We start from the raw sequence: 25,370 nt of genomic DNA, 5'->3' as shown, positions 1-25,370 counted from the left end.
AGCCCAGACTACGATGCTTATCCCTCAGCCGCTCTACTAGTACAGACATCTTGACACTCCTAGTGGAGACGCCGCTTCATCTTGACCGTTAGACGTTGCAAAGAAATGCCGTCAATTAATACATAACAGTTGAAGTGAAGCTTTATATGTGCATACAAAGAATATTCGTAACATATCGAGTGACAATCATTCAAAACTCTCGCTTAACTCGCTTGACCGTCTGGTTGCCTCCCTCGGAAGGAGCAATCTCAAGAAACCCGTCAGTAGTTCCCTTGTTCTCCGCGTCGGCGACTGCTTGAGTCTTGGCGCGGCTGTACCAAAGGCCTACAGATCCGCGTCGAGCCATATTACCTATCCTCATCATTTGTGTTAGTCTTTCAACATCGAGAACAGCAACTTGCCATTATGTTTGTACGTACTTGATGCTGAGCCATCCGTCGGGCAGTTAGGTGCTTCAATAAAGACACCTGTCTGGGGGAATGGGTCAAGAGGACCCCAAACGTTACCATCCTCATCGCGGCCAACACCCTTGGTAAGGAAAGCCATCTCAGAGAAGTCGTGGGGAACCGGCGGCGTGCCAGGGATGTTCTGCTCAGCCTGGACCCAGACATTGACAGGCTGCACATACGTGCCACTGAGGATACCATTCTTGGTCATGCGTGTCTTCTCAACGCCGTTGATCTCAGCAACGACCTTGTACTCTCTGGTGTAAGAATGCAAGATATCATTCCGGTGCTCGAACTTGTTCTGTTCGTTGCGACCTCCACGCAATCCCATTGTGGCGATGATACGGTCTGTCACACCCCCAGTACAAGGGTCGACATCCATGGCGTACAAGGCAACGGTTGCTCTGTTATTGGAAGTGAACCCGATGAACTAGTAATAACTCAGCGGACATACTCTCATGTTTCTGTCAAGGGAGCCGCGACAGCAAGAGATAATAGTACGTACCCTCGAGTCCGCGAATTCAGCGTTAGGATTGGGGTTATCAATGCCCAGAAGGCCGAGTTCCATCCGAACATATACAATGTCTCCCAGGGTCTGAATCTGAACGTTTTGCGCAACAATGCTAAAGGCAATAACCTCGTTGCCTTTGCGGAAGCCAGTAAAGGTGATAAAATCTCCTGCCTGGAAGGGTGCCATTACAAGGGGATCAGGAGCAGTGCTTAAATCTTTTTCAGTACTTGAAGTTACCACAAGAGGAGGGACATTATACGTACAAGGTTCCAGGTCCCTTGAAAGGCCTGTTGCTGAGAGGGCAGAGAGGGTCGGTGTCGTTGCGTGGGATGCACATGGGAAATCCAGAGAAGGACGAGATGCTGGGGCTCTGGTCGTCCGCCGTCATGAAAGGAGCTCCATCATAGCCGACAGAAAAGACACCATTGGGGTCGCTGATACGGACGGTAGGACCGTTCTGGATTTTGATGCTTCCGTCTGCGTAGTCGAGTGACTCAATGAAGCCACTAGCAAGACCCTCGAAGAACTCATAAATGACAACTTGGGCAACGCGATGAACACCATTGATGGTGTTTCCGAGGACCTGGTAGAGGGCAAGAGTAAGCATATCAAAATGCTGATAAAACCAAGGAGATTCTGCGCACCAAAGTCTCGAAGCCAGCAAAGTCTGCCTTGCCGGCCACAAAGTCCTTCCAAGGGACCCAGGCAGCAGGGAACTGGACCAAAACATTCTTGGGAACTACCATGTCAAAGCCATTGACTTTTATAATCCCGCCGGTGTTATAGAGCGATTCATCATCCACTGTAGCATCTTCGAATCCACCTTGGATAAAGACAGGAGCGTCTTGGGCAGAGGCAAAGAAGGGCAGACCAAAGAAGTGGCCACCAAAAACAAGAAATACGAAAAAGGAGAGCAACTCCATGTTTAAAAGAGTTGTGTAAAGTGGTGTTAAAGATTGGATAGGGTGAGGATTGAGAACGAATGTGGTTGGGATTTGACTTCAAAGGGGTGAAGGGAGGTGGTGAGGAGAAGTGAGAACTGTTCGGGACGGAGTGCCTTTTATCATTTACATGATAAGTGAAAGAGAAAGGCCATTGGCAAGCTGCCATATGCTATCCTTTGCAAGGCCATCGGTCAACCATGCGTGATGGCGATAGCAGTGCGTCCGTGGCCCAGGACCGGCGGTAGTTTCCTCAAACGTCGTTCCGTCGACCCTTCGCGGCTCGGTTCGAGATCCCAGTTGTGTTCTGTGATGCTTGGCAATCGATCATATGATAGAATCGTCCCCAATGGGTGCCCCTATACCGTGCTTTCATAGTATGGAGAGAGTTGACCACAAGTTTGCGCCGAGCTGAGTGCATGCAGCCTGCATGTCGGTGGACCGTCCACAGGCTGAATGATGACAGGTCACTCGGGGAAGTCAGAAGACACTGCCGCGGAATCCGGACACTTACTTATTGGGTGCTAGTCCAGGTACTGTTCATGCAGCCTGGTTCCTTATGGACTGCAACATTGGCGGTATCTGCGGGATTAAGCGCTCAGCTATAGTTTCGGCATACTTTCTTTTAGTGGCGACCAATTACCATGTAGGGGAGTAAGGAGAGAATTTGACTGACAGGGTTATCCCAAGTAGAGCAGTGTAGGGGGTCGAGGTGCACCGTGCCTTTCAACAACACAGTCAGCTATCACGAGGAGAGACTCGGCCGGCTCGGATAGCCTATGAGGCTAGTTTCTATGCTGTCCCAAAGGTGAATTATGGAAAAGAGGCAACCTGCCACGGGGCTTTCATCACCACCGTACCGATGAGACTCTTGGCCGTCGTGACTGTCATGGGTTGACTTGGGGAGACAACACCTTCCAATCCAATCGACCAATAAGACCCCTGAAATTTGATCCCTGAAGCTCTTGCAGACACATAAGGTAGAGAGAGGGAGGGGTATGACGTTAAATTGAGTTGTAGGAGAGTCTCCACCAGTTCTCCAGCTTCTAAACGACTGGAACACCGTTAGGTGGTATCACCAGCTAAGCCCTGGCCGAAATATGCAGCAGAAAACTTTGGAACCGCTCCCCGAGTCATGACTCTAGGATGCGAGAAACGAGCTCCATCAGGAGCACGACCGTCCATCTAGAAAAGCGGGTTATATCTCCGTAACCCCTTGCTGCGGTTCATGACTCTTGCAGGCTCCACTTGCTATGTGAGAAGTTCGGGGAAGCTTGGTTTTAAGCTTGGTTTTAAAGTGCAACAAGTGCCCCCACATGTGTGGCATTGTTCTGTTTCTGTCGCTCATCCTGAAAGCATAGATCAGAGCAACCGACCTGCAAATGTCCAACAGTATCAAGGATCATGTCCAACACTGTAGCGCGGTTGCCTCGTTCAAATCGGATAAACTGCATGCAACTGTGACATGCTGTAGTTGTTTCTGCGGTATAGCCAATCACTTCTTACGAGCCCTGCCAGCCATCCCGCGCTAGGCGCAGCCAAGATGCATTCCCAAACTGCATGACTCGGGACAAAAACCGTATGGAGTCGAGGCACGGTCCTGCGCTGAGGGTTTGTGTCACTGGTGAAAAAAAACCAGGCCTATCATAGTCAAGGTCCTCATCAGGTATTCCTTGGCACGGACTGCAACCCCAGGTTTCTATTTATCGTTCAGGGGGAGGTTTATCACTCGTCTCCAGTCCCAGGTTTTCAGGGGACCCCGGTCGTTCTTGAACCGCTCGCAGAAGATTTTCATCGATAGGCGCTAAGCGAGCTGAGGGGAAACCCGTGACGATCCCCGGCCGCCTGGCTGGAGCGGGCAGATACCCGCCCAGCCACAATGTTTCCGGCATTTGCCCCTGTCCTCAAACCCTACACCGGGACCAGTACTACGTCACTGTTTGAGTGGCTGTCTTGTCTCGACTGCATCTAATTATATCGTAACCGAAGGAGGAAAAAGGAAACAAGTGGTAAAGGAGGAGGGGGTTGGGATTTTGTGAGACAACACGCATCGGGGGGGAGCCAATATCACAGAGAAGACAGGAGGGGACAAGGAGGACTGGAATGTCTCTTCCTCTCAAGCGAAACAATAGCTTGTTGGATCTCTATCGTATAAGAGAATTAACGAATGCCAAATCGACGTATCAACTTGAACTGCTCAGACGCCACAATTGCCGAGCTTCGAGCTTCAGAATCTTGGCAGTGTGTCCTCAACTATTGCTCCAGTTGTTGTTCCTTGGATCCTCCTGCCCCTGTTGAGAAGCCCCAACTGATAAACCCTATGGCCGGTGTACACGTGCATCGAGAGCGCCAATCCAAGGACTGACCTCCCGGCGGCAGCGTTGCAATGGCTTGAGTTAGCCTTTGGCGACCCGCTCACCACCCCTATTTCCTCTTTCCCCTTCAACCTGCATCAATTATTAGTCCCAATTAGCTCTTGCCTACGACATGAGCGGTTGTACTCGATCTTGGGACATCTGCGTATCGCCGTTATCGTTGCAGTCTTCGTGGAACTTAGCATGCCGTTCATCCTCTCTCCTTCTGTCCGCGCTTCCCGCCGACCTCATGGCCATGTCCTCCTGAGATGCTTCGCCGTCCCTAGAAGGACTCATCACCTAGAGTGGGTCGTTGTATTGCTTCTTGCATCCCTCTATGCCTGAGTCGTGCTCCTTCTCCGAAATGTCGCATCGGTAGGCGTCTTGATCATGATGATTGATGGGTGGATGTAGGACTACGGTAATTCGGCAAGGGCCCTTCGTTGCTGAACTGTTGCATGATCTGATTCCGTTGGTACATGGCTCAAGGGGAAATAGCTTATGCTTTTGAGCTCACTCAAACTCCATCGCCTAGATTTCTATAAATCTGTGAGCCCCTAGAGCGAAGAAGCCTTCTCGAGCTGAACTGGAAGCATCTGTCGTTACACAGACACCAGTCACCCTCCTTCAGCCCTCTCCCCGTTCTTTCCAACTTTACACAAGCGTTTGGCTCAGCAACTTCGTTCATCATGGAGCTTACCCGCTTCCTTCTCCATGGCCTGGCTTTGAACAGCCTTAGTGGGTTATGTGCAGCCCAGAAATGGACCTATGATCTCCCACCCGAGGAATCAGCCGCTCTGGAAGCAGTCGTTGAAGATGATCCTAACGATGTTGTTCATCTCATGAAAAGCGACGAAAGCCCCCTGTACCCTCTCATCTATCGGAACGCTCTCCCAATCCCGCCCGTCAAGAAGCCCTTGAAGTAAGTTCACCCCTTTGTAATACCGACAGAAGCTCATAGGTCATCAGGATCATCAAGAACCCCGTAACTGGCAAAGACATCTGGTACTTTGAAATCGAGATTCGATCATTCACCAAGTCTGTGTACCCAAACCTCCGCGATGCCACCTTCACTGGCTATGACGGTATGGCGCCTGGACCTACCATCATGGTTCCCAAGGGCACTGAGTCTGTCGTACGCTTCATCAACAATGCTGCACATGAGAACTCAGTCCACCTGCACGGCTCTTACTCCCGAGCTCCCTTCGACGGGTGGGCCGAGGATATCACACAGCCAGGAGAGTACAAGGACTACTACTATCCTAATGGACAGTCTGCCCGTCTCCAATGGTATCATGACCATGCCATGCATCTGGTGAGTTGATCAAACAGCACATTCTCGACCCTCTGAGACAATAATGTTTACATATTGCACTAGACTGCTGAGAATGCGTACATGGGCCAAGCTGGAGCCTACATCCTCACCGATCCGGCTGAAGAATCGCTGGGCTTGCCCTCTGGATATGGTGTCTACGACATTCCATTGATTCTGAGCTCAAAACAGTACAACGAGGATGGTTCGGTCTTCTCCACAGCCGGCGAAAAGGACAGCCTTTGGGGAGACGTCATTGAAGTCAACGGTCAGCCATGGCCTTCTCTGAAGGTTGAGCCACGCAAGTACCGGTTCCGTTTCTTGAACGCCGCCATCTCTCGTTCATTTGCATTGTACTTTGTCAATTCAAATGCACTCAATTCCCGGCTTGGCTTCCAAGTCATCGGGTCTGATACTGGACTCTTGAGCAAGCCTGTCCAAGCCTCAGACATTGTAAGTCAGCCACTCAGAATTTGAAACTGCCGAATACTAATCGACCGCTAATGCAGTACGTATCCATGGCTGAACGCTATGAGATTGTTTTCGACTTTTCCAAGTATGCCGGCCAGACACTCGAGTTGCGGAACCTCGAAAAAGTCGGCGGCATTGGCACGGATGACGACTATGAGAACACAGACAAGGTCATGCGTTTCGTCGTGAGCTCCGACACTGTTGAGGACAACTCGACAGTACCCGAAAAGCTTAGGGATATCTCCTTCGCCAGGCCGGAAACCAACGAGATCAACCATCATTTCCGCTTCCACCGCACCAATGGCGAGTGGCGCATCAACGGCGTTGGGTTTGCCGATGCTGCCAACCGTGTTCTGGCCAAGGTCCCCCGCGGCACTGTCGAGATCTGGGAGCTCGAGAACAGCTCTGGAGGCTGGACCCATCCCATCCACGTCCATCTCGTCGACTTCTTGGTTCTTGACCGCGAAGGCAGGCGGGGAGCCATGCCCTATGAGAGCGCTGGACTCAAGGACGTCGTGTGGCTGGGCAAGGGTGAAACCGTCCGCGTTGCCGCTGTCTACGCCCCCTTTGACGGATTGTACATGTTTCATTGCCACAACTTGATTCATGAAGACAGTGACATGATGGCTGCCTTCAACGTCACGTCGCTCGATGACTTTGGCTACAATAGCACGCAATTCCTGGACCCCATGCAGAAAGAGTGGCGTGCCAAGCCCTATGAGCTCGCTGACGTCAAGGAAAGAACAGGGCCCTTCTCAGACGAGGCTATTGTGGAAACTGTCGAGAGTATGGCGCGTGCTAATCCTTATGGAGATGTCGATGCAGTGGAGGAGGCTCTGAAGGAATACTGGGCCAGGAAGAACGCAGCCAAGAGGGACACGGAGTCCAGGTCTATCCCCCGATACCGCCGTTTCCAGCTCTAGATTCCGATGCCAGGGTGAATGATGTGGTGGTTCTTTTGTTGGTCGATACAGAGAGTTAGAAATGATGATTCCGGAGTACACATTCTTCTTTGTCAATTACGTATCCGTCATACACAAGATCAAAGAACACACGAAGAGACACACAGCAGCATCAAGTATGTTCCATTAGAAAAAATGCAAGAATGCTCGTTGCTACAGCTCAGCCTTGATTCTTTTATTGTGGTCATGACGTCTCTACAATAAGCTATCAGTGATCATAACAAATAACACGGTTATCAATAAATGTCCGCATTCATACCCAATACCGTAAACCAACGGACATACTTACTCCTTGTCATACTTCCTCTTTTGCTCCTGTGTAAGCTTCTCCTGACACTCCTCGCACGGTAGAATAGCATTTTGCTTCTCGGACTTGATTTCTTTCCAGCACTTCTCTGGCTCCCTGTCCATCACATGCTCGCAAATTTCTTCGTTCTGGTCGAAGCCTATAAGGTAGTTGCACAGTGAGCAGTGCCACTTGACGAAAGTGGTGGTGCACATCTTTTCCGTTTAGGAGTCACGGTGGAGAGGATGTTGTGATAGAGTACCTGAGTTGACGTCTTGGTCGCGATGGTCGAAGTTGTTGCAGATTACGACAAGGTTTAGATCGAGTCTGAGACTTAAGCCCAGAAGAGGGATCTTGGTTATTTATAGTTCCTTCTTTTGTCTCCTTTTATTCAAGTTTTCATGTTTGATATGATTTGGCGCATTCAAGTTGAACAATCAGGTGTGCTGGTGAGATTGTTCAAACATTTCCTCACCAACAATCAGTTCTTTCATCCGAACACCTACTCGACACCACATCACACTGACCAGAACAGAGAATATCTGAATAATCAATGACATCTTTATTGTGTACAGTTTAGTAACTGCTCTTCTCATCACAGGTGCTTCGCCATTTCTCTGTGTCTTTGAACGAGCTATCACCAGGTCAGCGTGAGCACTAGGTTTCCGATCGCGGGCACTTGCCCATATGCCTATCCATATAATCACACCCCTACTGGTAGAATTGACTCTCACTTCATTCCACTGAGATCTAAACCTAAAACACCTCGTCCTAGTCCATCTGCTCGAGAATGACATCCCCGGACCATGAAAGAAACCGACAACAATCATTCCGTCTTTACTCAAAAGCCTAACCCAAAGGGTCCTTGACATGTGCTCAACCACACAGCACCGTCACTAGTGCAAATCATGCAGAAACCTAGTAAAACTCGACCTAATCGATTTAACGTGCGAGCTGGCCAAGCAGAAGAAACCCTGCGAGAACAAGCTCTACTCATACGACGGCAACATCGGCTCAGGCAAGTGTGAGAAGTGCCGAGAGAAGAAGGAGAAGGAGAAGGAAAAGGAAAAGAAATAATTTCAATGCATTACTTGATATTCTAGGCGACGGACTGTTTTGGAGATATTAACAAAGATAGGGAGCAGAAACAATTCATATACTCTTTACTTGGCTGAGCATCGCTCCTACGGAATGTCGCAAAATGAACACCGTGACGAAATGAATAACCGCTCTAGAATACACAAAACAGTTCCCTCTTCCTTTTCAGATCATGTTTTTGGCTTATTAATTTCTATACAGAGGCGACGTCGCCCACGTCTGGTGGTCCCGGTCCCAGCCCTAGTTCGTATACACCCTTTGTCGTATCCATACACGCCATACACTGAATCAAATATCCATGAATTTCAACGCTTCCCGCCCGTCTCATGCTTTCTCCGTTCATAAGGATATGTTAATATGTACTGGGCTCGGAAAAGCGATTAATCTGCCTGACTTTGCCAGCCGTCGGGCTTCTCGATGCCGTTGAGCTCGAAATATCGTGATGTACCTAAGCAGGAATTAGCGCCAGAGAGAATGGACAGACGAGGGACACTTACAAGAATAGCCCTTCCAGTCAAAGTTATCCTTGGGATTACAGTGACAGCGAAGATCCAGTCGCTTCTGAGATCCCGTTGGGCAGTGGGTGAAGGGGTTATGCCAATAGGCGACATCGTTGAAGAAGTGCAGTTCCGACTTCTCCAACAAGAGTCCAGCGGCAATCGAGTGGACTGGAGCATCACCCCAACGTTCGTAGAAGAATCCTCCAGCTTTGTCGAGATACTCAAAATAGTCCATGTAGGCCTTGCTCCGGAAAAAGTTGAGGTCGCCCACTTCAAAGTTGGACCACTATCACACTCTGTCAGTCCTGCCTCAGGCCGGAAATCTTGATGGCACTCACGAAATGGCAGCGGTTATAAGTCGTGCCGTGATCATCGCTTAGGAAACCCATCGAGTTGTTCTTGACGATATGCTCAGGATGTTCCTTCATGAACTTCTGTGTCGTATCCCAAAGTGTCGGAATCGTTTCCTGATACTCATACAAACTCAAGACAAAGCTATACTTCTTCTTCTGTTCCACCATGACTCTGAAAGGATCCTCTTGAATGTCACAAAACAGCTGAATGTTTGGTTCCACTCGCCAGTAATAGTCGTAGTTCATGAGAAGGGGTTGGCGGAAGAAGAAGCCCGACTCGAATCTGCACATGTGTCGATAGCTGATAGAGTCGCCGTAGATGATTTTTCGTTCAGCCATATCTTCACGGACCTTTCTCGCCTTTTCCTGATCAATCCATTCGGGAAAAGACCAATGCTCCGTCGGGATTTGGCCATAAAATGTGTCTCCAGAAACGAGGCTACTAGTGACGTTCTTGAAAGTAGTGTCGAATACTCCGTCGTTGAGGAAAACCCAGTCATACCCAAAACGGTGATTGAATCGATCCTCGACTTGTCGAATCGACTTTGCGATTTCCCAAACGTCACTATTCCGAGCAAGTGTGACGAAAGTTGCATTCATTCGTGGACCAGTCGGTCTTGGCCGTTCATTGTTACCAATTGTGGACTGGGAATAGCCTCGGTTGGCGGCATTCACGGCTTGAGTGCTCCATATATAGTAGAACGCCCAGAAAACCTACATTGACGAGTCAGATCGATGGCCTACTTGCAGCTCGCCTGTTTACAAACCAGGGCAGCGAGGCCGCATGTCCGCAGAATGCCTTTGTGCCGTGTACTTAACATGATGAGACGCCAACAGAACGAAACCGAAACCGAAACACCCAAAACATCAACAACAAAGACACGTTGCGGAGGTCCTCACTTTTAATACGACCCTCGCTAAGAGCATCGAGCCACTGACTCGTAACACCAAAATTGCGTGCGGTCCACAGCGAACCTAATTGATCAACGATTGCAAGGTTGGGCCCCTGCATACCAAGAATCTTGGCTTCGTATCCCAAATTAGAATTGCGCTCAACGGGCGCCTAACGGTCGCATTGGAGGAGGATGGCGGGAGATTCCACCTGATCTGTCGGATAAGGTGATTAATCGCTTGGGGCCCTGACTTGGCCGACGATCTTGTCCTCATGAGTACCGTCTTGCCAGCGTTATCTGTTCATCTAGAAGTGGCAACGGAACAGTCATTAAGCAACATGTGTGTCCAGTGCTGTGTCCCATCAGAGGGCAATTCACCATGTCAATACAAAGAGTTAAAACTCATCGGCAATCACTGATGAAGGTGTCAGAACTCTGATTAGCGAGGATGGATGCCAACAAGGATAAGCACTCAATGCTGCGGGGCGACTCCGGAAGATCCGGAGCCAGACGCTGTTTTTACGCGTCAGAGGGTCCGTCCATCAAGACAAGGGTATGCTCCCGGGGCTGTGATCTAAGAGACCCGAGACGCAACATTGGGCCGCAGAGCTCGCCAAGACCATGAGTTAAGCGAGGCAAATATGCAGTGAGAGCGTTCTCATCACAATCAGTATCATTTCTCGTTTAGAGCATAGTTGAACTGTGTTCTGCATCCCCATGTTAGTAGAGAAACCCATCACCTGATTCCAGGACTGTCAGTGGCCTCACAGAGCGACAGGGAAAGTTCCCTGTAGAGGTAGATACTTCCACGAAGCCAGCGAGGTTACATGCAGTGAACCGTTGTCTAGAAAGCAAGAATATCTCACATGGATATCATATCAGCTGGTGTTGATTGGTTGTGAAACTATTAAAGTTCAACATAGTTGAGTTGAGTCTCACAATATCCTTTCCTTAGCTGAGGATTTATTAGACCAGACCATTATATGGTGATTGGTCACTTATAGGCTCATTTTGGCCACTTGAATAACCACTGAGAAATTGACCGAGACCAGGAGTAACTTGCAAGTCCCCTTCGAGCCTTGCAGCTCAGATGTCGCTGCTGTCTACCAAGCCTCTACAATTTTGTATGAACTAATTACGCTCAATAAATAGAGGATGAAGGTGGATGGTGTCAACCGCGGGGAAGAAATGAGCTGTTCCAAGGTAGCGTGTGGGTTGCCATTGGAGAAGATGAGAAGTATATAACACCGCATAGGGGACTCGAGGACAAAACCTAATGAGCGCGATCTTCCGGGAAAAGGAACTACAGAGATTTCATGAGATAACAGTTATAGAACATTATAGATCAATCTAACATGTGCCTAGAATAAAGCTTGCGCAAACCAGAGCTCGTTGTCGAATCTGATGAAACTGGGCTACCCTACGCCACCACAAAAGTCCACCACATTTCACAACTCCCGAACACAACTCTAGGAAATAGGTAGCAATTCCCAGGCAGGGTATGTAGCTGGAATCACATGATTATGGTGGCTGGATCTCCTAGCGCTTATGATATGGTCCCCGAAAGGACAGACAACCCACAATTAGGCAGCCTGGCAAAGGACACCTATATGACCACTAACAACCGCTGACACGGCCAAAAGCTTCTGTACTTGCCATCGTCACGCATAAAACACGACTCGGTAAGGTAGTTCGAGAATACAATCATGGGCCAGGCTATCTCCTCTGTCTGGGCACCGCGGAAGATCACGGTCGGCCTCGTTGGGCTGCCATCAGCAGGCAAGTCAGCAATCGTTTGGCATCTGCTCCATAGAGCCGTTCCAGCTACAATCCCGCCGCGATCGAGTAAGTCTTGCGTCTTTTTGCGGTACTCGACATGTGTTTATTTTCAGCAGTGATAGAAGTCGACACTATAACCAGGAACGGGCAGAGCTTTGATCTATTCGACTTCGTTGGAGACGAAAAGTTAAGAGCATGTTGGAGGAGCTTCCTTGCCCCACGGGATGCCATCATCTTTGTTGTTGATAGTGTAGATCGCGACAGCATGGACGAAGCTGGAGAAGAGTTGCATCGATTGCTTCTGGTAGAGAGACTCGAGCTGAAACCTGTTGTGGTATTTGCCAACAAGCAAGACTCGCCGGTAGGAATGCGGTCCTTCTGCTCTACTTCAGAACAGTGTTGACAGTTGTTCTTAGGAGGCTATGAGTGTGGACGAACTTGTCGACGTTTTAGGAATACGTGATGAACTGGAAAAGGGCAAGAGATGCGTTCGTATCTACACAGCACCACATGAGGTTATACGCTGACACATGATTCACAGCACGTTCTGGGTTCAAGTGCTCTAGATGGCCGAGGACTTGCCGAAGGCCTCGAATGGATTTGCAGATACTTGACAGAGTATGGAAGAGAGTGGAATTAGCTAAAGGTCACATACAGCCTCTTACATTTCGAAGACTTGCGCATCAAATATGGGTTTACAAAGGGATTAAATGACTAGTTCTTTGAACATTATGGTTAGAAAAACTCACTACTTCTAGGTGTTTACGAGAAGCAAGTTGTGACCCGGAAATTCCGGGCTCGAAATTCCGTCACCCAGTCCTGACCTTTTCGCGTTCTCTTCGGTTTATCACCAAATCGCGAGATGACGTGGATGGCACCTATTCGAAAAAAATGTTCAAACTAGGTCTATCAGATTTTTTTTCGTTCTCTCTTTGATTATGAGTCTATGATAGATTGTTAGCACTTGTCGACTTCAGTGAGGAATGATCTCCACGTACTTCATCTTATAAACTTGTCTTGGCCACCTTACCCCGATGTATGCACGTTTCAATACCTTCTCCCCGTCAATCCTGGCAGAGGCCACGTAGGGTCAATACAAGTGTCAAAGATCCTTCGAGAAAGCGCATTGGGGCATATGGCAGCCTATTGCACGGAGCAATTGAGTTTGCACCACGCCGTTTCATCTTCGGGGCGCCACGATCGATATCCAAATTCGGGCCTGGGCTCCGACACCACATGTTGGTTGAAAGCTTATTTTCGGACAAGAATCACTCTTTTGGAGGCCCTTAGAGTCTTCGGTCAGAAGGGAGTCGACCGGGTCCCATCCAGGCGTTGAGAACTTCATTCGTTTAGGGAGAGAGCCTGAGACCTTTGCCATATTGTGCAGTCTAAAGGACCTAATCTTGGCCCCAATTATGGCTGGTTACAGTGAAACATCTCGCAGAATCCAATCGGAATCTACATTGAATCGTCAAATGCTGGGCCAAGAGTAGTCATGACAGTCATCGCACGTGGGAGGGGAGAGGGGAAACGTGGGCATTATGAACGACCTCGGTCTCGGCACACAATTAAATGAATGCAATGCACGGCAAAGAAGCTCGGGTATTATCATGCACTAACCACGGCACATATTACGAGAGACCAGGGTAGCACTCTGTATCCTGTTCATTAAATTGGATGCTACCCCAGGCCCGGCGTGGGCCGGTTCGGCGAGCGGGGCCTTGTGCGGCGGGATCTTTCTAGATCCCGCTCGATCTCATTCGTGGTACGAGCCAGGGAAAGATTCCAAATTATAAACCATAGTGGCATGGATTTGAACAGGGCTCCGGATTTGCAGGCGCGTACCGGATGCTACGGTTGGAATGGACTGTGCACTGAGTCTCGCCGGGAATATCGGTTACCGGAATCATAATAATGGAGAAACTTGATCCCTGAGAATTCTGTAGGGAATTCCAAATAGCTTCAATGGCTTTGCACGTTTGAGGAGTTTCACGTTCAATCAATTGGAGCGGTGAGCTCAATGCGAGTTCAGTGAAGGCGATGCGGTGTGAAGAGGAATTGTCTTACGCGACAGGCTTATGGCTGAGACTCGTGCAAAACAAGCCGCATCTGTTCGAATACGATAATCTAGGGCTGGGAGATGGTAGCACAACATCGTGGACATGCGTTTGCAAAACGGTGAGGAGACATTGAGGCGCTCCAATAACGCAGCCAATTGAATGATAGGGTATGCCGATACTCTGGGTCGATTTTAGGGCTAGAAGAGCTGCTGTAGCACTGGAAAAGACGTTAACAGAGCTTACCATTTTTCAGAGATTATCGTTCCTTATCACCACCAGCGCAGCACTTCTACCATAGGCTCGTTTGCGGCCGATCCCTGCTAATGACGTCGTAGTTCTGCTCTGATAGCGTCTCTGTAAACTTTGTGTACCTCGCCGTCACGGCCATTAAGGTTCTTACATGGATACGACGGGGCTAAGCCGCACAACAGGACTTTCATAACGGTCCCAGCCATGCGGACGAGAACATGCTGCCTTGGCGCACAGTCAGCGCCGACGTGGCAGAGCCATCACCCAGAAATAAAGTAATACTGCATTCCTTCTTGCGAGCCAGCCCGTATTCCACATCTCAGCTAAGCCCGCTGACCAGAGCCGGGGCGTTGTTGCACGGCATTTGGGCGCGGGTGATCCAGGCACCGCCTCCCGCGTAGTCAGGGGCGAGGTGAGAAGAGGGCATTAATTATTTCCCAGCCGATTTGTTTCACCTCGCAGCTATTGGTCCACTGGACCCTGCACGGGTGGGTAATCAGACGATGTCACTCCTTGGCACGAATATTCTCCTCATCAATGTCAGACGTACCAAGTAGACTCCCATGGTTGTATCCCTGCCGTGGGATAACCTAATGCCTCACTGCTCTCTGAGGGATGAATTTGTCATCCAAACTCAAAGTTGAACGATTCCATTAAGGTTTCTTTGAGACAAAATCGAGGTTGAGATTAAGCTGCCACCTTCTGCTTTGAGGGCCTGCCCCTTGCAGCGTCCGGGCGAATAGCATCGTCTGGACTCGTCATCCTGGTCGGCAGTTGGATAGAACATGGTAAGTGACGTGACGATCCCCGCCAACCGGCCTCGTCACAGGGCCCGTTCCCCACGCGGCGAAGCAACTGCATCCAGTATGCCCAGCCGCCTATCACCATGCCCGACGTCCCCAGAAATAGTGACGTTAGTGCTGAGGAACCTTCTTGGCCGAGGTGATACGTGTGGTTGTATGCGCCTAGCCTGGCCAGTCGGACCTCTGGAAGTGTCCCCTCGCAAAAATGTGCAGTCAGTCACAGAGAGGTCATTTCAAATCCAACCGACACATCAGCACTGCCGACTTGGCGCTGTGCAAGTTGACCGAGCCCCCCTGCCGATCTGGGCAATCACGTTGCGAGTCTGGCTGCTACAAATGAAGCCATATATCCCCTCTTTTTTCTCGTTCAAGCTCTCAGTAGGCTCTTTGGGTTTCACCGTCGCTCGTGTCTAATCTCACCTGAATCTATCTCATCATGCACGGCATCTCTTCATCTTGGCTGTTGCTAGCCTCGGGCGTCCTGCCTCTTGTGGCTGGTGACGGCTGTCCCTTTGCCAAGAGGGCCACCGACTCTGGTTCTGACCTGTTCCCTCCAAGGGAGATTGCCGAAGACTTTGGACGATGCCGTGTCGCTGGTAATGCTGCCGGTGCTGGTACTCGAAGCCGTGACTTTTGGCCCTGCCAGTTGAGGCTCGATGTGCTGCGTCAGTTCTCGCCTCAGATTAACCCATTGGGCGAGGAGTTTGACTATGTGGAGGCATTCAAGACGCTTGACTGTGAGTTGCAGACCTTGTGTATCTGAAACCGCCGAGACTATGCTGACATGGGATAGATGAGGCTCTGAAGAAGGATCTGCACAACCTCGTCACTGATTCACAGGATTGGTGGCCCGCTGACTTTGGCCACTATGGAGGTCTGTTTATCCGTATGGCTTGGCACAGCGCTGGTACCTACCGCGCCATCGATGGCCGTGGCGGTGGTGGCATGGTGAGTTTATGACCGTGAGTCAATGTGGCTATTTACTAACGAATTTGTAGGGTCAACAGCGATTTGCCCCTCTCAACAGCTGGCCCGATAACCAGAACCTTGACAAGGCCCGCCGCCTGCTCTGTGAGTCCCTGAAGCTATTCATTCAAGTAATATTATACTCATCAATCTCCAGGGCCCATCAAGCAAAAGTATGGCAACAAGATCTCTTGGGCTGATCTCATCCTGCTCGCTGGCAATGTCGCCCTTGAGTCCATGGACTTTGAGCCCATTGGCTTTGGCGCTGGCCGTGCCGACACCTGGCAATCTGACGAATCCGTCTACTGGGGTGCCGAGACTACCTTTGTCCCCAAGGGCAACGACGTCCGCTACAACGGAAGCAAGGACGTCGTCGACCGTGCTGACAAGCTCGAGAAGCCCCTGGGGGCTGTCTCTCTGGGCCTAATTTACGTGAACCCCGAGGGACCTGATGCTAACTCTAATCCTGCTGATTCTGCTTTGGATATTCGTGTCAACTTTGACCGTATGGGTATGAATGATGAGGAGACTGTTGCTCTCATTGTTGGTGGCCACACCTTTGGCAAGACCCACGGCGCTGTTCCTGGTTGTGAGTTTGTCCCAGTTCTATGTTAGATTGGCTGAATTCTGACGTGGATAGCCAACATTGGCCCCGAGCCCGAGGCTGCTGACCTTGGAGAGATGGGCCTGGGATGGCACAACAAGGTTGGTGAGGGTAACGGCCCCAACCAGATGACTAGTGGACTTGAAGTCATCTGGACCAAGACCCCTACTAAGTGAGCTTGATAAAACTTCAACAGGAATTTCTAATTACTGACTCAAATCAGGTGGAGCAACGGCTTCCTCACCAGTCTTCTCACCAACAACTGGACCCTCGTCGAGAGCCCTGCCGGCGCCCATCAATGGGAAGCTGTCAACGGCACAGTCGACTACCCTGACCCCTTCGACAAGACCAAGTTCCGCCGCGCTACCATGCTGACTAGCGATCTCGCTCTCATCCATGACCCCGAGTACCTCAAGATCTGCAAGCGCTGGCAGAAGAACCCCGAGGAGCTCCGCAAGGCCTTTGGTCGTGCCTGGTTCAAGCTTCTCCACCGTGATCTTGGCCCCGTTTCTCGCTACCAGGGTCCTGAGGTTCCTAAGGAGAAGTTTACTTGGCAGGATCCTCTTCCTGAGCGCAAGGGTGATGTCATCGGTGATGATGATATTGCCACTCTCAAGGCTGAGCTCCTTGCTGCCAAGGGTCTTGGTGTTTCTAAGCTTGTTTCTACCGCCTGGAATGCTGCTTCAACTTTCCGTAACTCCGATAAGCGTGGTGGTGCCAACGGTGCTCGCATTGCCCTGAAGCCTCAGCGCAGCTGGGCCAGCAACAACCCCGAGCAGCTCGAGCAGGTTCTTAGCGCCCTCAAGGCCATCCAAAAGAAGTTCAACTCTGGATCCAAGACGAAGCAGGTTTCTCTGGCTGACCTGATTGTCCTTGGTGGTGTTGCTGCTGTTGAGAAGGCTGCTCACGATGCTGGCTTCAAGGATATCAAGGTCTCTTTCACCCCTGGTCGTGTCGACGCCACCCAGGAACAGACCGATGTCCGATCTTTCGGTTTCCTCGAGCCTGTTGCTGACGGATTCCGCAACTACGGCCATGGAACCGCCCGCGCCCGCACTGAGGAGCTCCTCGTCGACAAGGCCGCCCTCCTCACCCTGACTCCTCCCGAGCTGACCGTCCTCGTCGGTGGTCTCCGTGCCCTCAACGCCAACTTTGACGGCTCCTCGAAGGGTATCCTCACCACCAAGAAGGGCCAGCTCACCAACGACTTCTTTGTCAACCTCCTCGACGCCGCCACTACTTGGACCAAGCAGGATTCCCAGGGTGAGCTCTGGACCGGCACCGACCGCAAGACCAAGGCCAAGAAGTGGACTGCCACTCGTGCTGATCTTGTCTTTGGATCGCACGCTGAGCTTCGGGCCATTTCCGAGGTTTATGGCAGCGCGGATGCCAAGGAGAAGTTTGTCAAGGACTTCGTTGCCGCTTGGGACAAGGTCATGAACTTGGACCGCTTTGATGTCAAGGCCAAGAACTAGAGTGTAGACTAGAGCCGTTTTTTTTTTGTTTTGTGCATAGCATATTTACTTCTTATATATATTTTGGGACAACCCTTTCGTAAATCTTTTGCTCTGCTAAGTCGAATGATTCGCCTTCTCATCGTGTTGGCTGTGTCGGGCTCCAATGACGTTGCTGAACTGAAGTTCCGTCGCTTGCTGCTGTTATTACCGCTCTCTGCCCCCATGGAACTAAAGCTCATGTCACTTATAGACAAGTAGTCTTATTCAAATGCCAGGGGGAACAGCTCAACGCATTCAATTGAACACTATGTTCTTTGCGTCTCACCTTTGCCCTCTTGATATGTGTGGCCAGAATGATAAGATCCACACGAAAATAATTAGAATTATACACTTCTCTTCAGTGCCTATTCACCTATATCGTGCTCTTTCCCAGACACTCCGACCAGCCAACTCATCAGGATACTCTGCCGGCCAACTCACTCCCCTCAGCGCAGCCCACGCGTCTGCCCACTTAGTAACACCGCTCGCCTTGCTCCAGTCGCATATACCCTGGTAGAAGAACTCAGCAGTAGGAGACTCTTTGTCATTCTTGTACATATGAATCGCCCCAAGAAAGTAGTGCCAGAACAAAAAGTCCCGGTTGATATTTGAATCCGGCTCTTCTAGTCGAGCACTGAGTTGGCTGAGCTCTCGTCGGAAGAGGTACATCATATAGTGATGAGCTCTCTGCTCCAGAAAGCCAGGCTCTGTCATTCTGACAACGTGATGAAGATACATATTTGCGGCTACTTGAATACCACACCATGTCGTCCTGAATCTCTGGCGTCCATTACTGGGTGGGAGTTTTCCCGACATGGAACGCGTATGGGAGAATACATATTGCGCAAGCAGCTTTGAAGCCACCCCATTGGACCAAATGGCCTCAAAGACTGCAGTAGAGTCGTTGAGTCGATTCCGCTGCTTGATTCGAGCCCCATCAAGTTCAGCCGTCAGCTCGCGCATCGCAAGAATAGTGTAATAACCGTCAATATCGGCCATTTTGACACCGGCAGGCATCGGGTTGAAGAAACTGGGTAAAAGACGAAGCGCAGCGAGCTTGATTGCAAGAGCACCAGTCGGAGCCTCTGACTGTAGGAACGACGACGTGAGGGCCATGGCCTCGTTAGGCGTGATGTTGTACACGTTTCCGGTAGGATCAACGCGACGTAAGTATTCGATCAGTCTGCTTTTGAAGCCCACGAAACAGGTGTATGTGCTAAGGTGATGGTTAGCTGGTGAGGCCCAAGGATGGTGCTCGGGTTGAAACTTACAAAACGAAATACCGATCAGCAAGCTCCTGCTCTATGAGGTCCTCCTCGGTCAAAGGCCTGCTGAGCTGCTTTTTGTGGTCTAAAAGACTCATGATTCCAATGAGATGTGTCTCAGCGCTGACGACGTCGGCAAAACAGAGCTTACCATGTCAGTGTTATAAACAGAAGCGAGATGGAGTAGCTCACCTCTGCAAAGCACAACGTGGCCACCTGTCGAACAGTTGAGGTGAACAGTGACGAATCCTTGCTAGCCATCCATTCGTTCACCATGCGAATAGCGTGGACCTTGTGGACCAGGAAGGTGGATTTAAACTGTTGCAAGTCTCCTTTATTCCACACAAAGTGAAGGCTAGCAATAATGAGAGCGCTACGAAAGGCGTGTGGGTTGTTGGTGACGAACGAGAGGCTAGTCTTGTTAGTAACAAGTATCGTTAGACAGAGGATAATGTCACGACGGACCAGTCTCTTCGTTGATCCTTGTGCGGAACTCCCGATTGTTGATCTGCTACATAGACTGCACATAAATAGTTAGCACATTCAGCTCATCATATACAAAGAGTGCCTTACAGTAATGAAATAGTTCCTTGGACTTTAAAGGCATATCGATAGCCAGGCAATCGGAAGATTCAAGAACCCGAGTAAGAGGAGATGCTTGACGGGGTATCATCCTCTCCCAGGGCCTCATCTGACCCTCTAGGTGTCTAGACGTCCAGACCGAACCCTTTTCAACTGCAAAATCATCATGGAAGCCAGAATTGGGCGAGCGTGGGCATATGATGAGCGTGCTTGGTTCCTCCGTTGCCCCCTTGGGAAGAATAATTCGCTGGGAAACGCGCTCTAGTCTGCATCCTTTGCTCTTCTTTTCAGGCTTTTTGTACTCGCAGTTGAGATTTGACTTGATGCATCGAGAGCACTTCGGCTTTGCTTCATCACATTTGATGTGGCCTCTTTTGCACTTCAAGGGGTTAGTCAAGGGGGTTTTGACAGATAGTTCGCATAACAGCTGATCTTCCTCCAGCCAACACCGAGGGCACTCACTAGTACACATCCTCCACGGCTTTTGGGCGCGCTAATCCGTTCGCGCTTCCGAATGGGCAGTTGACTTTGATCATCGATGAACGCCATGTTGGGGATCATGCTGAATCCGGGCATTGGGAGATTTGATGCTGGGTTTCTTAGCTATAGAACTGGGCTGATGAGAATTTTCGCCTAGGAAACACGCATAGAGGTTCGTACCTTGCTGGCGATTTGCCGACGGTTCACCAACTTCACTTGGATGGTCTAGCCCACACTGCCGAAGGGTCGGGGTGTCTTGGAGTGAAGGCAAACGGTAACGAGCATTGGCTGTCGGATACGAATGTTATGCGGAATAGGAGACTCGGCGGCGAAAATACAGATCGAGCGATGACATTCCTTAATAATAAGTAAGATTATCAACGTTAAGGGCCAAGAAAGCGTGTAACCACACTACCCCGTAGTACTAATATTAGATGGGTGGTAGCCTGTGGCGAAACGACAAGGGGGCCCCCTGGTAGGGCTGAGCATCCATGCTCCCTCGGCTTCCACCTTCCACGTTACTGGTGAAAAGCTTCTATTATTGTCCCTTCTGGTGCAAAAGGGCCTGTCAGTCCAGCCTTATCCTGAGGCTCGGCTCAGTGGAGCGAATACTACTCTGCAGTAGCGTGCCCAGCATTCGTCTGTTCTCAAACTCCGCTTGGCCATTGCGGAGTTTACGAATAGAGTAGAATAGACGACGAGGAGCCAAAAGAGGAAGGATGCAACTCAAAATCGCTCATTTCCAAGGGAATGAGCTTACCCAAGATGAGTCTCGAGAGCCAGAAAATCTCACGTCTCCACTGTTCATTGGTTGCTGCACTGTTCCCTACTCCTGGAGAGGCATCTCGCGATGTCAGGGCTCGACTACACTCTCCAATCCATGCCTGGTTTCTAAGCTAAAAGTGCCTTCAAGCACAAGCAGATACAGATTTCTTCATCGCGAAAGGCACCCAGTTAACCATTCTTCAGCAAGTTTTCTACAGTTACCCTCTTTGTCAATACGGAACGTGATGAAAACTGTGGCAGTGCCAGCAAGATTGCCCAGGCCCAACACCGCCCCATGTTTTGGACCCCAATGTCACCAAATCCACATGGCCTAGGGCATGGCAGCAGAATGTTTTCTGCAGCTCTCCCGTCTGACTTTCTCAATGATGGAATTCTTCGCAGATGTCAGTGAGGGCGCCTATGGTGGCCCAGAAACAAATGACGCTCAACATGGCGCACATGATTTGATAGACATATATCTCCCGTGGTGATGATCCACCAAGGGCGGCCGACTCTACTCTTGCTGAGGACAAGTGGTTTGCTTAGTCGCGTATGATCCTGGGGTTCAAGTTCCCATCAGCCACTCCAGGCTTACATTTCTTTTGGCTGAAGAGAAATGGCTTCAAGAAATGAACGATTCTACTTGCAAAGTCCAAGAAGTTACTGCTCTTACCGACTAGAAATGTTCATATCGGCCCCTCCGTGGTAAAATTCTTCATGATCCTTCTCAAGACCACCACGATGTGATCCTCCCGGCGTCGGCAACGGGGGATGTAGGTTACCAGAACGGACTGATTGGACCTAGTCAGTATTCTTATTATGCCCAATTCTACGCATATGAGAGAAATTTTTAGAAACAGGAGTTCGTCTTAGTCGGGAGAAGCTAGATATTCACCACTGTACGCGAGAGGAGTCTCTTTGGATATCGAGCAATTGATAGAGCCAGGGACGAGTCGTGAAAGATACCAGCATGCCAGAGCAGCCATAGGGTCGCTTGCCCAGGGAACGATAGCCGAGGCCAAGAGACGAGCTGTCCGTTGGGATTTTCCTCACACCAAGCAGCCTCCGAACCGAGGCTTGATTCACAGAGGCTTAAGTCCATCGTAAGATTCTTCCAGGATTATCCTGCTTCAGCTTCGAAGTGAAGACTGTAGATGTCCAGATTCAACTATTCGGGCGATCATCTTACCACTGGACAGCCAATACCGGAGCGGAATCGATGTATACCAGAGGCTGGGTACCTGATATGGGGTCTCGGAGGGACTTTGGTTAAGTCCGGGCCCCAGAATCTCAACAAGCTTTGCAGTCGAGGCAGTGGCAGTGAGTTGTCACAGACGGCCAAGGCTGTAAGATCACTCAATGCCGATCTGACCTCCAAGATAATGGCTGTGGTGTATCAAGGTTTCCATCTTCGCTTAACTTTTCCTCTTTGACTCGATGATCAACCAATTCAACAAATGAATAAGGCTGAATAATTTCATGATTTGTCTCTCGAGTCAAGGCCCGACGCCTCTCAATCAAACATCATCCGACTCCACCTGCAAACTCGTCAAATTGAGGCTATCGATTGGTAGATTGGAGTCAAGGGTGCATGTCGTCTAGCCGGAATGGAAATGGTCGCCCCCGCCCGTATTCGTGGACCAGTGAGAGCGAGGCCTTGGTTTTGGCGTCTCACCTCAGCTGGGCCTGAGGGTTGATCAAGGCTTGTCAGATGGAACTGGAGCATCTTGGGTTTAGTCTCCGCGATGGAGAGCAGGGGGATGAGAACTGCCGACATGCGGTTCTTTGGTGAGCTTCAGAAGAGGAAAGTCGACTGTCGAAAGGCTAGGTAATGGTATCCAAGCGTCAGGCTTCGACAACGTTGAAGGGGGTGAGATGAGATAGTCCAATATCCTCGGTTACCCAAATCTCTTCATAAGACGATGCAAGTCGACTGTTTGGGAGGAATGGCTTCAACACATCCAGTTCTAGAACGACGAGGCGTCAAGCAGTGAGCCCTATACGGCTCGATTGCTGTACGTAACGGTAAGCTCAATATACGCTTCCACTTGCCAGGAGATAATCTAAAACACAGACAAATACGAAAATCGTGAACCCATATTCGTCAAGTTTTCGGATACCCCTTGCCTCAGTGATCGAAGTGTTCCTAACAAACCTCCGTCAAAATTCTCCTTGCAGAAATTCAGGACTTCAGAATAGCTCGGCTATTAGAAATGTTTAAACCTCATGTTTGCAGGGCCAAGGCTCTCGTGGCTTGCCTGAGCCAATGGTGAACCAAAGCCTGGCTTGTTTAACTCCTCAGCTCGCCGCCAAATGTGATCTCGACGCAGCTACCTTTCAGCCGCCATGGCGACAGCTACACCTCACGAGCCTCGATACTTCCAGGCGGCTCTGCTCTGGACTGAGTCGGGATACCCGGACATCCTATACCTCCTCAAATCCTTCCCCATCCCCCGACCAGGCTCTGCAATTCGCATCGTTCTATACACTTCAGGTCGCCCATCACTTCATCATGTTTCAATCCCAACTTGTCACAATGTTTCTCTTATGGCTAACGATCTGGATCCGAGCAACTAGCACCGCCAGTTTGTATGCCTATAGCACCGCTAAAGGCGTCCAAGTCGGCGCCCAGGACCCAAAGACGGGGGGGCTCCACTACAGCAACTGCAACAGCGAGAAAACTCCCATCTTTCCTATCGACAAGCTCAACGTTCTCAAAGTCGGGTTGAAACCGCGAAAGGGCACAGCGTTGGCAGCAGCAGGATGGTGGGACGGGCAAAAAGTTACTGTCAGTTGCTTCTTGGACTTGTATCTTACCCTGACTGACATGAAAGGCATTCATTTTCTACCAAACCGACGAGTCCGTCATCGTCAACGCGTACTGCGAATGTAACATGACGACCGGGAAGCTCACCTACATCGACAATTGGGCCATATCAGAAACTGCCGAAGTAAAGTCTGTCAACAACGAGACTGGGCTCTCCGTGCAACTGCTAGGAGGCGAGGAAGGATATCGCCTCTTCTATCACAACAAGGACGGAGACGTCATGATGCTCCGGTGCATGCCGAAAACGACGGCATGGGTGGATGATGGGGTATTCTCACAGGATCAGTTGGCCGGAATGGCTTTGGCATCTGCTCATGATGGCAAGAATATTTCAGTGGCATTTCCACAAGGGCAGAGCAACATCGAGGTCTCTCGGTTTTCAAATGCGGATGAATGGCATCTTTGTACGTCTTCTGGTTAGGAATCCATATTACGGATGGCTAACAAGAAGTAGCGACGTTTCCCCAACCCTTAGAGGGACTCTATGGATCGTCTATTGTGCCTACGAATGAGACGGCTCCGTCAGCCATTCAAATCGACGAAGAAGCCGAACCAGAGTTCAGCTTACCTTCCTGGGGCCCCTAGATAAGGTCCCTTGGCATGTCTATCGACAGTTCTCGTTCTCGAAGCATCTTCTATATCGGGACCGACAAGAAGTTGTATCAGGTCACCGAAAAGAACGATGAATGGGAGTTGGCTCCCAACCAGACCGACAGCATTTGGCCTCAAGCTGATGGCTCAAGTGCCGACCTAGCTGTCACCAATGACCAAGGCAACGGCGAGACATGGATATACTACTGGGTCAACGACAGCATTGTCCAAGTGCACAGGAAAAACTTCAAGGACTGGGAACCGGCCATGCTGCCAGTGAACGCGACTAACTCGGCCAACGAGAACTCCGAGGACAATAAAGGATCACAAGAGAGCACTGGCTCCTCGGGTTCGAAAGGCCTGAGCACTGGAGCCAAGGCAGGCATTGGAGTTGGTGTCTCCATGGGCGTCATTCTTATCGCCGGTTTAGTCTGGTTCCTGATGAAACGGCGCGCTGTGAAGAAGGGGCAGGGCACGGAAGCAGATGGGGATCAGGCACCCGATCAGTCTCCAGGGTCCCCAGAAGTGGACGAAGCGACTACGCTCAAGCCAGTCTATAGCCCGTCACTCGATGACACGCCCAAGGCTGACCCGGTCGAGATGGAGAGTCCAAGAATGATGGCAGAACTGGAACATCCGCCGGTTATCTATGAGCTGTCTGAAAACGATGGCAAGCAATGAACGAAAGAATTAAAATGAGGTTTGAGATGCTGCAGTTGGATGTCACGGGCCAGAATCTGCAGGCCGGCAGGCGAGGGCAGGAAAAGATTGTAATT

The 25,370-nt window shown here is 50.3% G+C and overlaps 6 protein-coding genes across 6 annotated transcripts; 3 read left to right on the top strand and 3 right to left on the bottom strand.

The window, feature by feature from the left end:
• Nucleotides 1–190: 190 nt before the first annotated feature.
• On the bottom strand, nucleotides 191–1,880 carry LRP88_10993 (uncharacterized protein; the record flags this gene model as incomplete). The annotated part of the gene is made up of 5 exons (XM_083247438.1): nucleotides 191–351; nucleotides 420–876; nucleotides 952–1,165; nucleotides 1,221–1,540; nucleotides 1,602–1,880. The coding sequence occupies 5 exons, from the start codon at nucleotides 1,878–1,880 to the stop codon at nucleotides 191–193; spliced, it is 1,431 nt and encodes a 476-aa protein (XP_083096586.1).
• Nucleotides 1,881–4,941: 3,061 nt separating this feature from the next.
• LRP88_10992 (multicopper oxidase family protein) lies at nucleotides 4,942–6,958 on the top strand (the record flags this gene model as incomplete). Its single annotated transcript, XM_083247437.1, has 4 exons — nucleotides 4,942–5,174; nucleotides 5,222–5,567; nucleotides 5,631–6,017; nucleotides 6,074–6,958. The coding sequence occupies 4 exons, from the start codon at nucleotides 4,942–4,944 to the stop codon at nucleotides 6,956–6,958; spliced, it is 1,851 nt and encodes a 616-aa protein (XP_083096585.1).
• A 1,803-nt stretch (nucleotides 6,959–8,761) lies between these two features.
• Nucleotides 8,762–9,834, bottom strand: LRP88_10991 (glycosyltransferase family 15 protein; the record flags this gene model as incomplete). Its single annotated transcript, XM_083247436.1, has 3 exons — nucleotides 8,762–8,829; nucleotides 8,879–9,167; nucleotides 9,220–9,834. 3 exons carry the CDS (start codon nucleotides 9,832–9,834, stop codon nucleotides 8,762–8,764), a joined length of 972 nt encoding a protein of 323 aa, XP_083096584.1.
• A 5,620-nt stretch (nucleotides 9,835–15,454) lies between these two features.
• Nucleotides 15,455–18,063, top strand: LRP88_10990 (peroxidase/catalase; the record flags this gene model as incomplete). The annotated part of the gene is made up of 6 exons (XM_083247435.1): nucleotides 15,455–15,755; nucleotides 15,812–15,966; nucleotides 16,017–16,089; nucleotides 16,142–16,573; nucleotides 16,625–16,760; nucleotides 16,812–18,063. 6 exons carry the CDS (start codon nucleotides 15,455–15,457, stop codon nucleotides 18,061–18,063), a joined length of 2,349 nt encoding a protein of 782 aa, XP_083096583.1.
• A 390-nt stretch (nucleotides 18,064–18,453) lies between these two features.
• Nucleotides 18,454–19,956, bottom strand: LRP88_10989 (uncharacterized protein; the record flags this gene model as incomplete). Its single annotated transcript, XM_083247434.1, has 5 exons — nucleotides 18,454–19,300; nucleotides 19,356–19,495; nucleotides 19,566–19,761; nucleotides 19,815–19,869; nucleotides 19,923–19,956. The coding sequence occupies 5 exons, from the start codon at nucleotides 19,954–19,956 to the stop codon at nucleotides 18,454–18,456; spliced, it is 1,272 nt and encodes a 423-aa protein (XP_083096582.1).
• Nucleotides 19,957–23,522: 3,566 nt separating this feature from the next.
• On the top strand, nucleotides 23,523–25,275 carry LRP88_10988 (uncharacterized protein; the record flags this gene model as incomplete). The annotated part of the gene is made up of 4 exons (XM_083247433.1): nucleotides 23,523–23,670; nucleotides 23,747–23,958; nucleotides 24,011–24,337; nucleotides 24,670–25,275. The coding sequence occupies 4 exons, from the start codon at nucleotides 23,523–23,525 to the stop codon at nucleotides 25,273–25,275; spliced, it is 1,293 nt and encodes a 430-aa protein (XP_083096581.1).
• Between the last annotated feature and the right edge of the window lie 95 nt (nucleotides 25,276–25,370).

This window comes from Fusarium phalaenopsidis, assembly GCF_050370095.1.
Source record: "Fusarium phalaenopsidis strain FUZ10S chromosome Unknown contig_32306, whole genome shotgun sequence".
Classification (NCBI taxonomy): Eukaryota; Fungi; Ascomycota; class Sordariomycetes; order Hypocreales; family Nectriaceae; genus Fusarium; species Fusarium phalaenopsidis.
The sequence above is the reverse complement of the archived record's forward strand: the minus strand, read 5'-3'. Positions and strand labels throughout refer to the sequence as shown.